Source organism: Macaca nemestrina, chromosome 3 (assembly GCF_043159975.1).
Source record: "Macaca nemestrina isolate mMacNem1 chromosome 3, mMacNem.hap1, whole genome shotgun sequence".
NCBI lineage: Eukaryota > Metazoa > Chordata > Mammalia > Primates > Cercopithecidae > Macaca > Macaca nemestrina.
The window spans coordinates 149332301-149350447 of NC_092127.1; the positions used below are offsets into that span (position 1 = coordinate 149332301).

General features: G+C 40.5%; 1 protein-coding gene and 1 long non-coding RNA gene across 12 annotated transcripts in view; one reads left to right on the forward strand and one right to left on the reverse strand.

Annotated features, from left to right (window-relative positions):
- Positions 1 to 18147, forward strand: part of LOC105487675 (corin, serine peptidase) — a 276725-nt gene that overhangs the window by 17839 nt on the left and 240739 nt on the right. Inside the window, exon 3 of one of the 10 annotated variants that reach the window (XM_071093632.1) lies at positions 4718 to 4799. The exons of 7 other annotated variants lie outside the window; for them this stretch is intronic. In XM_071093632.1, the coding sequence (XP_070949733.1) occupies positions 4752 to 4799 (48 nt within the window). In that variant the 5' untranslated portion in view covers positions 4718 to 4751. Of the gene's footprint in view, positions 1 to 4717; positions 4800 to 6727; positions 6747 to 15904; positions 15983 to 18147 lie in introns of those variants that run through there. 2 more of the 10 variants (XM_071093633.1, XM_011751192.3) reach the window with 2 other exon arrangements.
- LOC105487676 (uncharacterized) lies at positions 11820 to 17820 on the reverse strand. Of its 2 annotated transcripts, none has more exons than XR_011621311.1 (3): positions 17527 to 17820; positions 14543 to 14686; positions 11820 to 12334 (listed from the first exon to the last, which is right to left on the reverse strand). It is a non-coding gene; the product is annotated as an uncharacterized lncRNA (long non-coding RNA). The 2 variants fall into 2 exon arrangements; XR_011621312.1 differs by having other exon boundaries at positions 14539 to 14686.

Here is an 18147-nt window from a genome sequence, read left to right on the forward strand (position 1 = left end):
AGAACTGGAATGACAGGCATGAGCCACCATGCCGGCCATAAGTTCATTTTTCACATTGCCATAAATTACTTATGCTGTACTATCTATAGCATTTTTTAATTCATAAAAAGTATGACTCAGTCTATAGCATTAATCACAATTGTAATTAAATGAATATTTGTGTAACAATTGACTCTATTTTCCCCTTGATAGTTTGTGTATTCCATAAGGACAGGGACTATTGACTTGTCCATATTTTATTTCTACCTCTTAGCACAGTTTATCAGATCACTTTCTCATGTGTTTTACATTTTTTATTGTGAGCTCATTTTTTGGGCAGGGGGCAGTTACAGAAGTGCAGAGTGGTTTTGGTTTGCTTCTGACAGGCACCCTAGTGGAATTACCAGTCTGAGATCTACTTTTTTTTTTTTTAATTATTATTATTATACTTTAAGTTCTAGGGTACATGTACTTTTATATTAATTTCACAGCTTGGGAATTCCACACCTGCTGCACAATGTAAATTTGTACCCAAGTCTGCTCATGAGACAGGCTTGGAATTTTTCATTTCTTATAAGAGCTTTTTATTGTTTTCACTTTTATGGGGATACATTATTTTAGTCCTTTCCTTGGGCTAAGTGGAGCTTTCTAACTTCCCTTTCACTGACAATGTAGCACTGTGAAAGTCCCAGATTTATTTAAGGTTCTCATTTCCAGCTCCTAACCTAGGCCTTTTCTCAGGTCTCTTTCTTGGCATTCAAACCCCAGACCCAAGCTCCTGGTTTGACATCCAAGAAAATTTCTCTCCCTCACCCTAATTATTTCCCTCTAACCCTAATTTCCAGAATGTCTTAGCCCCAACTTTTACACCTCCTGTTCTGGCTTTCAGTTTCCCCTTCTTTTCTTGCTCCTAGAAATTCCTCTCTCTTTCTTTTGACTGCAGCTGTGTATTTAAACCAGCATGAACAATAGTTGAAACCATGGATGGTTCCATTTTAAAGAAGAAATGTGTCGGGAGGGGAGGAAAGTGATACTTTCCAGAGTCAGGCACTTTTATACTCTGGACATTCTCCAAACCCTGGGAGATGGGGCTGTTTATTTGGCTTCAGGATTGTAAGAGAAGTTTCAATTAGGATCCCCCTGGATGGTCTATAAAAGTATTGGGAAGCATTCTGTATTTGGTAGCATTCTATGATTATAAGTTATGAAAACCTCTTAGAACTGGCTAAACCAAAGAAGGTGATTTTATCTTAGGCTTATTTGGTGTCTCACAGATCCTAAGGGCAGGAAAGCAGGCAGGTACCAGGAGGGACTAGAATTTGGAGGTAGAAGGCTGGTGGGAATTAATGGAAGAGAATAAGCTTAATTATGGGCATCAAGGTACACAGATGAGATGCAGGATGCCTCTGATCTTTGTTTCTGAATCCGGATCTTGTGAAACCCTTATCCAGTTAAGGCTATTGGGATCATTTCTCCTCTCCCTTTCCCGTTTTTGGGAGACTGATTCCCTTCATGTCTCTCACTGCTTCTGTCTCCTGCTTTTTTACATAGGAAATTATTACTCATTGTAGAGAGATTGTCTTTCCCTGGCCATTTTTGTCTCTGTTTGTCCCCTCTTCCTCTAGGAAGGCCCAGTTGAGTTTGCAAGAGTTTAACTTCCTTCTTAATTTAGTCATTTCCCATCTACATTTTCTGTAGGTTCAGTACTCTTTGCTGGGTTTACTTTTAGTTTCTCTTTGTTTTCTGGCCATGATCTTTTTCCAACTTGCTCTTCTAGACTTCCTTTGTGAAGTCTCCCATAGTGAGAAATATCAGATCGGTAGATTCTGGGTCTGCCGAAAGCTTTCATCTTCAAGTAAATCCTGTCTACCATTATCCTCCTGAGTTGACTAATTCCCACCCAGAAGGTGTTCTCCTCTCAAATCCGCATCTAACCTAGGCTTGGACTCAATCTATTATGGGTTGCCCAGCTCCCTTTTAAATATTTTTCATTTTTGCTATGTCTTCTCTTTTTCCTAATTCCATAAATTTTCTATTATATTACACATACAGTACTTATGTACTCACCTATGATAACTGTGTCAGGCTGAAACTTGACGCTTAAGAATTATCAGATAATTTTATGTTGATTTTCCAGATCTTACCCTGTCCAATACATCCAGATTTCCAATACCTGCTTGGCATAGTTGTCCAATCTTTTTTCTTTTTTTTTTTTTTTTTTTTTGACAGCGTCTTGCTCTGTCACCTAGGCTGGAGTGCAGTGGTGTGATTACAGCTTACTGCAACCTTGACTTCCTGGGCTCCAGTGATCCTCCCACCTCAGCCTCCCAAGTGGCTGGGACCACAGGAGTGCACCACCATGCCTGGCTAATTTTTGCATTTTTGTTAGAGATCGGTTTTTGCCATGTTGCCCAGGCTGGTCTTGAACTCCTGAGCTCAAGTGATCCACACTTCTTGGCCTCCCAAAGTGCTGGGATTACAGGTGTGAGCCACCGTGCCTGGCCAGTTGTCCAATCTTTTAGGCATGGTTCCTTAGTTGTTCTTACAATCAAATGTCTATCTGCAGCTTTTAAAAACCTACCTTTTAGTAATTTATCATATCCTTGACCTTTTGGGGACAGTCAATTCATTTGTTTTCTGAGATCTTGTCTTTATTCCTCTGTTTGATTTATTTGAGTTCCAGCCATACTTTATTGTCTAGTAGCTCTCAGAAGCATCTCTCTCTTTCCAATAAACTATTTAAGCATATTAGATTTGGGCGCAACTCTTTGCTCGTTTGTATCTATCCGCACAGACCTTCAGAGTCTCACTTTTTCCTTCTCATCTGCTCAGCCTATCTGCTCAAAACTCAAACTTTCTCTTAAGGAAAACTCTCTCTTCCTCTAATTTAGTAGTTTAGTCAACTCTTTTTCAGAAAATAAGACTGAACTATGTTTTTCAAACCATTTCAGATATTTTTTGACCTCCTGAGATAAACATTCTGTAGAGACAGGATGTTTAATGCACAGACCTTTGAATTGCCTTTTCAGCCTTTACATTTGCAAAAGTTTTATTGAGTTGTGTTCCTACTTCACCCCAAGAAGAAGGAATACATGATGATAAAGTCTTGTATTTTTTTTTGTTTTCAAATGAAATCTACCACCTATAGAAGGGTAAATCTACAGCTGAATCCATGAATTAGGTCTACGAAATCTAGAGACTGGGTCAGAGATTATTTGTTTAACAAATCCAGGGTGAACTTAGGATCATGTGATGGAGGGTGGCTAGAACCTGTGAACAAACTCTGTGCATCTTAAGGATTGAGGTCTCCCCTTGTCTGTTTCTTTCCATGGCCCTGAATGTAGCTTAAAACAACATAAGGAGGAATAGAATTTGGGGTAGCCTTTCTTCAGTTTAATACTTATATTAAGACTGGCACAAATAGTCAAAACTAGAAGCTCACATCTACTTCTTGAGAACCAAAGGATCTCAGCTGTTTTGTAGTTTCCAGGCAGCACCTTTTGTCCTGTTCACCTCCAGAAGCTAAAAACTTGATCCTATCTCAGCCACAGCTGAAACATTGGGTCTGTTTTTGAGGGAACCGGCATAGGCTGCAGAGACTGTCCACAGTCTAAAGTCCTACAAGGACCATGTTTGGTATGGGTCCACCAAGGCTTAAAGCCTCATGCTCTGTCAGCCCCAGAAATAATCGCTCCATGTGTGTTTTTCCCCCCAGTACCACTCCATACTGTCTTAAGACTCTTGGTTCGAGAGTAGTATATGTTAGGTTTTAAAGAACTTAATACATTCTGTCACTTATTTTTGATTGACATTCAATTGATGTTGACATTCAAATTCTGTGTTCTTTTTGTTCCAGGTAGGGTGATGGTCACACACAATTAAGAGACATAATGGTTATTTTTTTTAATGTACCATACCTCTGTGGAAAAAAGACATAAGCCTTAGTGCTTACCTAAAGACCTAGTGTTTATTAATTGCCTATAGGAAGGGGAACAGTTTGCTTACTGAGGGCTGTGTCTTGTATCCAGAGAGTCAAGCTGACCACACCATATTGGCTCAATAGATGATTGCTGAATGGCCCAAAAGGTTCTCAACTAGTGAAGGTGGTACTCTAAAGAACATTTGGAAATAAAGTAGGAGCTATTTGTTGGTCACAATGTGTGTATTTGTGTGTGTATGTGTTATGGCTGGCATTTATTAGGTGGTGGCCAGGGATGCCAAATGTCCTGCAATATGCGAGAGAGTCCATCAGTGAAAAATTGTCCTTCTCAGAATATCAATTATATTGCTTTTCTTTGGCCTCCCTCCTCCTTCAACCAACAGATATGTGCTTTGAGGCTCATTGGAATGAACGCTCAAGAAATACTGTTGTTTCGGTGCAAAAGTTCACTCTGCACCTATGGTTGATTTGTTGTTGTACTTTTTACATGTCTGCATTACGCTAGTCACAGGGTATTGAAGTCACCTGTGAAGCTGTATATCTTCTTGGAGGTGAGCTGTTAACTCCCTGAGGACAGGGACTATGTTTTCTTCATCTTTATAGTCCTATAACACAGAATAGATGTTACATAAGCATTTGTGGAATAAACCAAATTAGTGGGATTTTAACATGTCATGTAGACATGTTTTGTAATGGAAACCTCAACACAGAATTTCTCATTTTTCAACTAGAATATTTGTGGAAATATAGCAAAAACATATAATGAATGTTAAGCTTGGAATTCATCTTTTGCTTTAGGTGTTCAGAAAGAAATTGCTGCTTCATCTAATGCATGACATCATTACTTGTATTTTTTCACTGCAGGATTCCTTTTCAGCAGGTAGGTTCAGTAGGTTAATTGTTTTCAACGTCTGTTTATGTTTTACTTTGCATTGAAATGCCTGAAATGAATTGTGGTAGAGCATAAAATCCATTTTGTCTTGTATGCTTTCCCTGATTATTTTCAGCTGTAGAAAGTCCATATTTTAATTCTCTACTCACTTTGACAATCTGTTTCAAGTTTTAAAAGTCACAACATTTCCCTTGTTATAGGATCAGTGAGTCAATTAAGTTTCTAAGATTTGCACAAATTCAGGAGCCTCCTTAGCGCTAAATGAAATGTGGGTTTGGCTTTATGCTAAATGTTAGACTCCTTTGGATTTTACCATAGCTTTCTTAGAAACATAGTATCAAATAATCAAGATGTGAAATTTAAAACATTTTTATCAATAAATATCAAATATTTAATTTCCCAAGAAATGGATAACCCAACCCTCTTTCCCCGTTGTAGTCTCTATTGTTTTAAAAAATATAGATTGAAAAACTGACCTTTAAGATTCTCCAATATATGCAAAAAGGGTTCTGATATCTGCCTTAAAAGGAAACTTTATTACTTTAAAGTTTGTATCTTTCATAAAATGATAGTATTGGCAAGTTTGAGATTGAGGGCAAAGTCATCTTCAAAAAGGACACAGGATCCTATTTATCTATCTTGTCTGGAAAATGAGGAGCCTACTGTTTCTTCCCAAAATCATCGTCTGTAACTATTACACAAATATGACCCTTCTACAGTGCACTGAAGAAAATAGGATTTACTTAAAAGGCTAAGCTATTCCCTTATTGCCTCTGAAGATATCTCCTTATTTAAATAAGGATAATAACTTTCCTCCAGGGAAACTAGATAGAGCAAACTCTGAACTATGTGTTAAAAAAAAAAAAATCAGGACTCTTGAGTTTTCTGAACTTGAAAGAAACATTTTTTTTTTTTCGTTTTTCTTTTGCTTTACTAATTTCACTTTACTTTTGGGATATTTGTGGTTGGAGAAAGACCTTTTTATGCCTTATTTGCAGATATGTAGATACGGTTAAGAATGGAAGATGACTTTATAAGGTCATGTAGATTTTCAGTGGCTGAGACAATATTGTACAAGTTGCCTTTGAAACATTCCAGTCTCCTCTCTCACAGTTCAGACTTCAGCTAAACAATGTATCCACAAAACAGAAACGCTAATGTGATATGGTGCCTGGGTACTGGGTTATTATTATCTAGTCTCTTTGATAGGATACATATTTTGCTGGTATTTAGTCTCCATATTGAATCTACATTCTGGGATATGTGATTCTGAAATTTGGGAGAGGACTATATGGTGCTGTTATTTTGTTAATTTTCAAATGGAAAATGTGGGCAGGGTTGGCTTGCAGTACCATGTGTTCTGGTGTGAACTGAGTAATTTCATTTTGAGAGATGGCATGAGTTATTTGAATTTCATATGCTTCAATTACATGCCAGAAAATGGGATTAAAAGACTTACTGAAAACCAGATGCTTGTTCTTTATGTCTCCTGGGATATTAAAAACAAACATCACAACAAAAGATATTTGGGTTTGGAATAATTCCCTGATGGATGATTGTGGAGGCATTTTGCTTGTTGGTTGAGGGAGAGCTATTATTGTAGAGAATTGACAGATGCCTGGCTTGAGAACTATCCATATTATTAATCTGTTACTCAACAAATCTACTTTTAATTCATGTGAGGGTCACTTTCATAATTTTTTAAGAACAGAGTAGGAAGCATCTAGCACTGTCCATTTTTCATCTTAAATGAGGGGGTAACAAGTGACTTGTTTTTGCTCTATAGACAGAGTGGAGATGGATTGGCAAAACTCCATCTCTAAGACTGAAAAAAGAACACCAATCACATTTTGGCATAATGATTGTGCAGGACAAAGTTCCAAGTTGAATATCTAGCAGCAAGTGGAGTCTCAGTATCTGCATTTCTTTAGATTCGTGAGTATATTAATATGTGACAGTGTAATGCCCCCACAGTGTTTAGAGGGAGCTTCTGTGTCCAGTTTAGGATAACCCAGTAGGAGTGACTTTATTATCCTTGAGGCTGGTCCTTGCTTTTCTGAAATGGAAGAGTACAGTTGCAGTTTATCATCTTCCTACCTGAAGAATTAAGGTACTAAATTTGTCTCAAACCAATACATAGTGTTGATTTTGGATGATTTTTTCTTTTTAGTTTTTTTTTTTAACATTGTAAGCAAATATTTTGTGATAAGACAAGAGGTCATTGAATTCTGCCATAATTTTGCATACAGTCCCATCTATTAAAATGAACACTCTCATTTTGGTTTGAGAACAGTTTGACATTTTGGCTTGGTAATATCATAAACTTCAAACAATAAATAGAATTTTAGCTAAATCCACCAGATTAGCATATGAATTAGGATAACCTCTAGCAAGTATTGTTTGTGCATCTAAATAAAGTTAACAGACTGTAATGACTAACCATCTTGTATTAACTAAGTCTACATAATTTTATTTAAGAACATTTTGGTATTTAATTTTGGTAAGAATAATTTTGGTATTTAATAAAATCCATGATATAATGTCACATTAGGCAGATAGAATTAATCTTCACATTTCAAAACATTCTGCTTATCAGAGACAGTTTAAATGCTGCCTCAAGTTTGCCTGATCTTTGATGGCAATTTAAACAAACCTTGTTTAAAATAAAAATATCAACATATCTCTATCTGATGATGTACCTTAAGAAATAGCAAGCTGATGTTAATCTCTTTGTAGACAATTTCTCTGAGTGCATATTATTGCTTTCAGAGCTAAAGACAGCATATGTTTGGCAAAACCTTGGAATGGTCAAGGGATAGGTTTTGTTTTGTTTTGTTTGTTTTTAAATTAGGCATTGGGAGAAATAATTAAGCAAGCACTTGGACTATGGTTTCCAAACTGTGTGCTCTTGTACTCCAGGTTGCTAAAGTGACTCAAGGGACTTTGCTGGATATTTTTAATTTTTGAGGTAAATACAGCGATACTTGACATCTGTTGGTCATCGAATGAAATACTAGCTTGAGGTAGCTCACAGTTTCAACATTAGATTGTGCTCTATTCCTTTTGATGTCCTGTCTCCACAAAGCTGGGTTCTTGGCGGTTGCTATGCAAAAGTTGTGCTATGAAAGAATCCATGTGGAGCAGGCAATGAGGGGTGGCAGTGTCTGATCTGATTCCAAGGTGTAAGGAGTTGTGTGGTAGTCAACAGGTACACACATCATATTAGTATGCAATTGTGGTTATTATTTATGTTTTTACTTCTTGCCAAATACATTTTCTACTTGAAGGATTTTTGGATGATTTAGGAATAGAGTCTGTAAGAAGTAGTTATTTGCATAATTATGTACAAAGTAATTTTTATTTAGGAAATTTAATTAATTCATTTATTTAGTAAGTGTTTATCCACCCACTCCTGACTGTGTTCAGGTGCTGTTCTAGATACAGAGCAGTCACTGATGAGAAAAGGGCAGTATTTGCGTATATAGCAAGAAATATACTGAATTGGTATGACTTATGCTATGACTGTGTTTTTAAAGAAGCAGCAATAAATTTGTACTTTCTAACTCTAAAATCTTATGAGTATTTGTTGGTTCCTATAGTCTGTGATGCAGGTTGCGGTACTATTTCAGCTTGAATGTTTCTGAAACTAGTGCTTTCCTTTCTCCTAATGTAGCACATATAGTATTTATTTATTTATTTATTTATTTGATACAGAGTCTCGTTCTGTCTCCCAGGCTGCAGTGCAGTGGTGCGATCTTGACTCACTGCAACCTCAGTCTCATAGGTTCAAGCAGTCTTCCCACCTCAGCCTCCTAAGTAGCTGGGACTACAGGCAACCACCACCATGCTTGGCTAACATTAATTTTTTTTCTTTTTGTAGTGATGAGGTCTCACTATATTGTCCAGTTTGGTCTTGAACTCCTGGGTTCAAACGATCCTACTGCCTCAGCCTCCCAAAGTGCTGGTGTTATAAGTATGAGCCATTGTGCCCAGCCACATATATAGTCTTGATAATTTTTTTTTCTACTTTGAAGATTATTTTTTTTTCTTTATGGATTTTATATTCTAATGAGGGAAATAGATAATAAGTAAGATAAACAAGCAAAACGCCTAATTTATGACATAATGATAAAGAGCTAAGGAGAATGAATACAGCAGGGAAAGGGGATACAGGTAACTGGAAGAGCGGATTGGCTTTTTGATAGATTGGCCATTGCCAGTATTACCAAGTAGGTAATTTTGAGTAAGGACCTGAAGAAAGAGAGGTTGCCATCTGTGTGGACACCTGAAACAGCATTCTTGGAAGAAGGAAGAACATGCTGAATCCAGTGGTCAGTTCTCAATTCTCATATTACTTGTGCTTCTTAGCAGGTCTTGTCACAGTAGATCACTCTGCTACCATAGGGCCACTCTCCAGCTTTCCTCTTCTTTTGCTGATAGCTCCTTTACTGGTTTCTCCTTCTCTTTATTTCCAAATGTTGGAGAACTCTAGAGCTCAGGCATCATAATTCTTTTTTTCTCACTCTCTTCCCTGTTCAGCTCATCCTATCCTGTGGCCAAACACATTTAAATTTGTATTTCCTACCTTGACTTCTCTGAAATCTAGATCTGTATATCCAATTGCTCACTTACCATTTCATCTACACAGTCAAATACTCATCTTAAATTTAATACATCCAAAATCAATTCTTAGCCTCACTACCAACACATGCTTCACATTCTTCTCCACCCCAGGAAATGGCATCATTATTCACATAGTTGCTCAAGCTAACACTTAGAATTCCTCCACGAGCCCTCTTTTGCTCTTCCATCCCACAGAAAATCCATTGGCAAATCCTGTTGAGTCTAACTTCAAAATATTTACCTCAAATGAGTATTTCTCCTTCTATAGCTACTTTCCTACTCCAAACCATCACCATCTTTTTCTAAGAATATAAAAGTAAACAACAATAGATATAATAGATATAGCATTATTATATAATTATAAAATGCATTATAATATATACATATAATATTAATATAATATTTTTGGAATATAGCAACATGGCATATGATTATATAATAACATATGCTATATATGTGATTTACATAATTATAAATATAAATATAGAAACAAGTTATCATATAACATATCCCATACTGTAATGCTATAACTGAAAATATTGGTGCATATTATCATAAATATAGAAATTATCTCCTAATTTCCACCCTGCTTAACTGTTACTCTCTGCCTCTTCATTTTCCATATGACATCTAGAATGGTCTTTTAGAAATAAAAATTTGATCATATCATTATTTTGCTCAAAACTCTTCCCTTACTTTGCATCCTTCAGAAGCAAACCCTGCCTCCTTACCATGTCCAACAAAACCCTATATAATCTAGCCCCTGGCTACCTTTCCCACCTCATCTCAAGACATAACCTTCCCTGGCACTTTGCACACCCATCAAAGCAGCTCCTGCCTCAGGGCCTTTTCTCTAGGTATTCTCTCTGCCTTGGATATCCTAAATCTTCCTTCACTTTATCCATGTCTCTGCCCAAATGTCATGTAAAGCAGAGGCCATCTCTGACTACTGTATCTAAATATAATTCTCTACCAGTCTATAGTCCCGTGTTCTATTTCACCTTTCTTGATAGCCTTCCTCACCACATAAAAGTATAGTGTATATCTATATTTATTTTTTATTTTTTTTGAGATGAAGTCTTGCTCTGTCACCCAGGCTGCAGTGCAATGGTGCAATCTTGGCTCACTGCAACCTTCGCCCCCTGGATTCAAGCAATTCTCTGCCTCAGCCTCCTGAGTAGCGGGGATTATAGGTGCCTGCCACCACGCCCAACTAATTTTTGTATTTTTAGTAGAGACGAGGTTTCACCATGTTGGCCAGGCTGGTCTCGAACTCCTGACCTCGTGATCTGCCTGCCTCAGCCTTCCAAAGTGCTGGTATTACAGGTATGAGCTGCCGTGCCTGGACATATTTATTTTATTCTTTATCTTTCTGTTGCCTATCTCGGGCAGGATCTTTTTTTTTACTTTTATTTTTCACTGCTGTGTTCATACTGTTTCTTAGAATGGTGCCTGGCATATATTGAGTTATTGATAATTATTTGTAGAATGAATGAATCAAGATCTCTCTTTTGAGCTTCATACCCCCTCCCTATTTAAAAACATATCATAGCACTTAAAATTTTATCTAATGAGAAGTTATTTTTCTGACTCATGTAACTATGAGCCTCTGGAGGAGAAAGAATTAATATTAATGTCCGATTTTCCAGTGCTCATAAAAGACTTGGATACATAGGTGTGTTTCGTAAAATGACACTTAATGAAATAACAATTACCTGGACTCATCCCTCCCTAAAGAAGCAATTCAAGGAACCTCTGGTGTTTCCCCAATGCATTAGACTAGTTAGAGATACTAGGCATCATGATCATCAACTACCTTGCTCTGGATACAATACAGCCCATTTCTGGTTTAGAAAATAGTTGAGTGACATTCAGGAAGCATCTGAAATTTTAGATTATAGTTTTTATAGCTAAAAAATGCTAAGATAACATTAGAGCATCTTAGATTTCATAGAGTTCAACATTAGTGGTCATCTAGTCAAATGCCTTACTTTACCCATGATAAAGCTGAGGGCCGGAGAGGTGGTGCTATTTTCCCAGGTGATGACAAAGTCAGAAGTAGCTTTAGGATACCTAATTGCAGTCTGATTCTTTCTCCACCATACAATTTTCCATATGTTACTCAATTTATTTGATCTTGGTCATCACCTCTCCAGTGGTAACCTCAGAAGACTGTATCTAGGTAACGTCTTAATTCTACTCTGTTTTCACATATAGATTTTATTTCCGTATATTTAGAAGCCTCAGTGGTCCAAGTCAGTGAGTCACACTTTCATGACAAGAATATTAACAGTGCAGAAACATTAGATCAGACTTTTAGACAAATTCTAAGCTGTATCTTGACTCCAGATACTGTTTTAATTAATTTAGGGGAGTTAAATAAGTTTAACACAAGACCAAATTAAGTAAGAAAGTGGCAGGTTTTAATTGCAAATATGCAGCAACTCTCAGGTGAGGTTCTCTGGTCCACAAGTATGGGGCCAGGGAAGTCGCGCCGGCTCCTGCCGTCGGCGAACTTTTATGCATTGGCACTGGAAAGGGGAGGGCAGTGGGCGGGATAGGGGCACCTTCATAGGCCTGGTCGGGTAAGTTTTGGTTTCTTCAGATTGATGTCACGTGGTGCGTGCTCAGTTGATCTGCACTTTCCCGGGTGCAGGCAAGTTGGTGATGAAGAACCCGGAAGCAACAGGGACTGCGCCATCTTGTTCACCTTCCTCCATCTTGTCGCTTTTCCCTCACCCAAACAGTCCAACCTCTTATTGATTATAAGAATTTAGGACATCGTTGTCTGTCTGGCTGCTTCCTGCTGTTAGGGGGCATAGTTAGGGTCTGAGGTGGGCAGTTGGATGTAGGGAGGTAGGAACATTTGATTGAAGGTGACTCAGGTGATTTCTTGGACCCTGGCTCAGAGAAATTTTATAAGACCGGGAGCAAAACATAAGGCAAGGCAGAGGATTAGTATAGGAGTTAGGAATGGAAGCATTTGCTGTATTATAGGCAGCAGCCATACCGGTAGTCTGGGGGTTAAGGGGAGGTTAAATTGTTGAAGCTCCTTTTTGATTTTGTTTAATGTTTGGACGTTGGTGTCAACTAGGCCTGATTCAATTATGTAGTAGCAACACTCCTCTCCTAGGAAGAGGCATGTTCCTCCTTTTTCAGCAGTGAGAAGATCTAATGCCCGTCTATTTTGTGCCGCTACCTGGGCCACTGAGGTGATCTGACATTGTAGGGAAGCTAAGCTTTCAGCTGAAGCCTCTATGGCTGCCTGGACCTGAGTGGAGAGGGTCTGTGTGGATTGAATTGAGTAAGCCAGGGCCCCTGTTCCAAGTCCTGAGGCTACTAGGGACGATGCTAGGGAAACCCCGATAACTAAGGGAAGAAAAATGGCCCATTTTTGGATTTTATTACTGGAAGTGGTAAGCTGGGAAGCTAACTCGGACATTTCTCCTTTGCCATATAGGGTTAAGCTAGGTACTAAAGACACCAGAACGCAAAGGGATTGGGTGTTGGAGGTGTGGTTAAGAATTTTAGATAAAGTTTGGTTACACCAGAAGTAGCCGCCAATGGGGGCCATCTGGGTCCCGTTGGGAGCTTGGGTGTGATTACACCATGAAGAGTTGGGAGTATAGTAGCAGAAAGGAAGGGTTTGACTTTGTGGATTATGATATAATGGGACTTGAGGCAAGGATGTTGCTTGAGAGAAGCTGGTAGAGTTGGTGGTGATATTGAAAGCAACAGGTAGAGGGACTGCCACTAAGGGAGTCTGGCTGCCTGTTTCAAGTTAAGTCCTTGGCGAACAACTGTTAACCATGAGAATGGATCCTCATTGTTAGGGGGGCTTAACTGCTTTTGTAGTTTTTGTTCATGAGATTTTATGGCTGAGGTTAAATTTTGTAGGGCCTGTACACCTTTAGGGAATTGTACTTGCTGAATGTATACTCTCTTCACCTGGATGGTTGCAGTGGGATATGAGGAAAAAGATGATGCATATAGCCCACCTTTTACCCCCTGGGCCCACTGAGAGTCCCAGGGATTGTTAATATTGAGACTATATTTTCCTGTTGTACCATCTTCAGTAAAAAAAAGATGGCATTGGGATCTGGAGTTATCTAAAATTACATGATGTATTTTACAGTAATTGTATGGACACCCTAGGTTGGTTTCTTCCCAGTAGTTTTTACAATTATATTCTGTTTGGTCATATAAGAAACATATGGCCGGGAGGCCTCCAGTGATGGAACTTAGGGAAAAGTTTAGGGAGAGGGCAGATTGACAGCCCTGGGGGGGACATTCTGCAGTGCCCTGCATGACTGAGTGTACCTGGTTGTCTGTAGACCAGGTTTCAGTTACAGAGAGTCTCCATATAAAGTTAGGATTAGTAGGAGTAACTAGGGGAATTAGAGTGAACCATAATAATGGTGGCAAAAGTGTAGAGAGTAAGTTCAACATTGCTGAAATCACAGAGGGCACCCTGCCAAGCTAGGTCTTCTATGAGAGTAAAAAGTCGGGAAACCCACTGGTTGGGAGATGGATCAGGAAGGAGGGTATCTATGGGGTTTATGAGGGGAAAGTCAGTTAAATTAAGATGAAGAATAGCGAGGAAATGGGAAAATTTGAGGAGGGTGTAGCACATCTAACTTGTTTCTATTTTGGTGATTTTTAGACGGGTGGGTGACAGTTGGGTGGACTGCCACTCCACCTGAGGGGGCTGGGCTCTCTTTAACTGGGTAAAATGGACCCAGGAACCGTGACCTAAAAGCTTGGCTGCTGTAGAAGTGGTGAGAATTACTGTGTATGGGCCTTTCCACCTAGGAGTAAGGCCCTTTGCATCTAGATCCTTGAGTAGAACCTGGTCACCTGGAGAAAGGGCCGAGGGGGTGTCTGGATTTCCTTCTGTAGGTGGGGCAAGTGACCTTTCAGTGTGTTCTCTAAGTAATTGTCTTAGGAGAGAGAGATAGGGTAAGTAGGGTGCCAGTGGTGTTGGAAAAGTAGGGAGTTCTTGTAATGCAAGAGGGCTCCCGTAAACCAGCTCAAATGGACTGAGGCCTGTAGGGCTTCTAGGTGCCACCCGTAGTCTGGTAAGGGCAAAGGGAAGTAGGGTTACCCACAACTGCTGTGTCTCTATGGAGAGTTTGGTTAATTGTTGCTTGATGAGTCCATTGGCCCGCTCAACTTTTCCAGACGACTGGGGATGGTATGGAATATGTAGCTTCCAGGTGATGCCGAGTGAATCTGCCACCAGTTGGATTACTCTGGAAATGAAGGCCGGCCCATTATCAGATTGGATTGATTGGGGGAGCCCAAAATGTGGTATAATTTGTTCTATAATTATGGTAGCCACAATGGATACACTTTCCCCCGTAGTGGGGAAGGCCTTTATCCATCCTGAGAAGGTATCTACTAAGGTGAGTAGGTAGTGGAGTCTTTTGTGTCTTGGCATATGGGTGAAGTCAATTTGCCAATCTTCTCTGGGTTGATGCCCTCTAAGCTGATGACTAGGGTGTATGTTGCGTATTGCCCCCTGAGTGTTTGCCTTTAGGCAGATCAGACACTGTTGGCCGATTTTTTTTAGATGAGAGAGAAGGGATGGACACTCAATGATGGGAAATAAAAAATTATATAGAGCCTGGTGCCCAATGTGCAGAGAGTTGTGGATGTCTCTTAGGATTTTTTGCGTTTGAGCTTCAGGGAGGACAACACAGTTTTGGATAAAGATCCATTGGTCAGGCGTTATGGTTGCCTGGGTTTTGTAAAAGTCTACTTTTTTCTTTCTTCTGAGGAATAGGAAGGGGAGTATTGGGAGGTTAAGAAACAGAGATTGGGGACTTTTTGTGGAGAGTGCTATTGATTTTGCTGTGGCATCGGCAAAGTGGTTCCCTTGGGCAATTGGATTGGTAGGCCTTTGATGTCCTTTGCAATGAATGATAGCCACCTCCTTAGGGGAGGTTAGAGCTTGTAGTAACAGTTGGATTTGCCTGCCATTTATAATGGGAGTTCCTTTGGTAGTTAAGAATCCCCACTCTTGCCAGAGTATAGAATGTGTATGTGCTATCATGTATGCATACTTAGAGTCAGTATATATATTAACTGTTTTTCCCTCAGATAGATGGAGTGCCCTGGTTAAGGCAGTGAGTTCTGCCTTTTGTGAGGTTGTGCCTAATGGTAGAGGTTTGGCTTCTATTACTTGGGTGTTAGTAACCACCGCATATCCTGCGTGTTTGTTTCCTTGGGGATCAGTAAAGGAGCTTCCGTCTACAAAGAATGTTAGTTGTGGATTTGGGAGGGGTTGGTCTCATAAGTGGAGATGAGTTGGGAGGGCTGACTGAATGACCTCAGAACAGGAATGCTCTGGGGCATGGGAGGTATTTGGGGTAGGCAGGAGAGTGGCCAGGTTAAGAGGGGAACAGGTGGTTATTTTAATGTCAGGGTTTTCTAAAAATAGGACATGGAATAATTGTATGTGGGAAGGAGTGAGATGACTGATACACTTGTGGGAAATTAGATCTTGGAGGCGATGTGTGGAATGGACTGTGAGGGGGCCTCCTAAGGTAAGTTTTAAGGCTTCTTTGGTCAGTTCTGCTGCCGTGGCTAGAGCTCGTAGGCAGGGCTGCCACCCTTGCACTGTGGTGTCCAGTTGCTTGGAGAGATAAGCAACTGGCTTTAAGGTTGCTCCTATTGGTTGGGCCAAGAGACCTGTGGCTACTTTTTGGCATTCATCAGTGAAGAGATAAAACAGGTATTGGGGGTTAGGCAATGAGAGAGTAGGGGCTGACAGCAGACACGACTTAAGGCGCATAAAATGAGTAGTGATTAGTTTTGGATTGGACAGGGGTCCTGTTGGGGACTCTTTTGCAGCCTGGTAAAGGGGCTTGGCCAGGACCCCAAAATTTGAGATCCAATGTTGAAAGAATCCTACCAGTCCAAAAAAGATAAGATTTCTTCTCCATTGGTTGAGGGGGTGAGGTCCTGAATAAGACTTAATCTGTCTATAGTAAGGGACTTGGACACAAGAGTAAGTTCTATACCTAAGTATATAACTGCAGGGAGACAAAGTTGGGCCTTTTGTTTGGTGACCCTGTAACCTAGCCCTCCTAAATAATTAAGGAGGAGGGCGGTGTCCTGTAGGGAGACATCATGTGAAGGGCTACACAGGAGTAAATCATCAACATACTGGATAATTGTGCTAGAACTGATTGGGCACTGGGCCAGATCTTTGGCCAATGCCTGTCCAAAAAAATGGGGACTGTCCCAGAAGCCCTGAGGGAGGACTGTCTAGGTTAGCTGAGTAGACGTATAAGTTTCGGGGTCTTCCCAAGTAAAGGCAAACAGAAAATAGTGGTTGGGGTGTAAGGGAATGGAAAAGAATGCATCTTTTAAATCAAGGACTGTGAAGTGAGAGGTTTTGGAAGGTATACGGGATAAAAGGGTATATGGGTTTGGGACCACCGGCTGTGTTGGGATTACTGCCTCATTAATGATACATAAGTCCTGAACTAATCTGTATGCCCCTGAGGGTTTTTTGACAGGGAGGATGGGGGTGTTACAAGGAGAATGGGTAGGAATTAAAATCTGTTGTTGGAGTAGATGATCTATGATGGGTTTAATTCCTAGTCGGTGGCACAAAGAGAGCGAGAATTGGGGGTGAGACGGAAAGTGGGTAGGGTCTTTTAAGTGAATGAGAATTGGCTTATGGTGTTGGGTGACTACCGGAGTAGAGGTGTCCCATACCTGCGAGTTGACCAACACTGGAAACTTTGGGGGGGAGGATTAGGACCTTGGTTATGAGGGCACAAAGGCGCTATGAGGGTGATGTTAGAGCCAGGGTGAGGATGAAAGGGAAGGGAAATAGATGCCTTGAGCTTGGTTAAGATGTCTCATCCCAAAAGGGGGGTGGGACAAGAGGGCATGATGAGGAAAGAGTGAGCAAAGCATGCATAGTCCAGGCAGCAATTTAACATTGGGGTCTGGCGAGGGTTAGACGGTTTACCGTCTACCCCAACTACTGAGATAGTGGATGGCTGACTAGGACCTCCATAGGTTGGCAAAACAGAATAGGTAGCCCCCGTATCGATGAGAAAAGAAATTGGCTTACCCGCTACCTGTAGAGTTACCCTAGGCTCGGCGAGGGTGACCAGGGTCTCCGAGTGGGGGTAGCGTCAGTCGTCGTCCAGGTGTAGGAGCTGGAAGGAGCCTTCTGACCCTTGAGGAGAGGCACCACGTTGAGGCGCAATGCCTGCCCTGCTGGTGTGGCAATCAGACTTCCAATGTCCCTCCTGCTGGCAGGCTGGGCATGGTGTGGTAGGCAGGTGAGGATTTGGGCACTTATTTGCCCAATGCCCAGTTGCACCACACTTGAAGCATTGGTTGGACGGAGTGGCCGCTTTGATTTGGGGACACTGGTTTGCCCAGTGTCCTGGGTCTCCGCATTTAAAGCAGGAGCCCTTAGGAGACTTATTTTTGGCTTTCCCTGCTGGCAAAGTGGGTAATGCAGGTTGGAGGGCAGCCACTAAAGCTTGTGCTTGGAGGGCGGCCTTCTGTTTTACTCTGGTTTGTTGAAGAGCTTCCGCTGCTTCTTCCCTAGAGTTAAAAACCTTGAAAGCCAACTTGACTAAGTCCTGAATAGGGGTTTGAGGTCCATTCTCTACCTTTATTAATTTTTTCCGGATGTCAGGGGCTGACTGGGAGATAAAATAAGCGGCAAGGACAGTAGCTT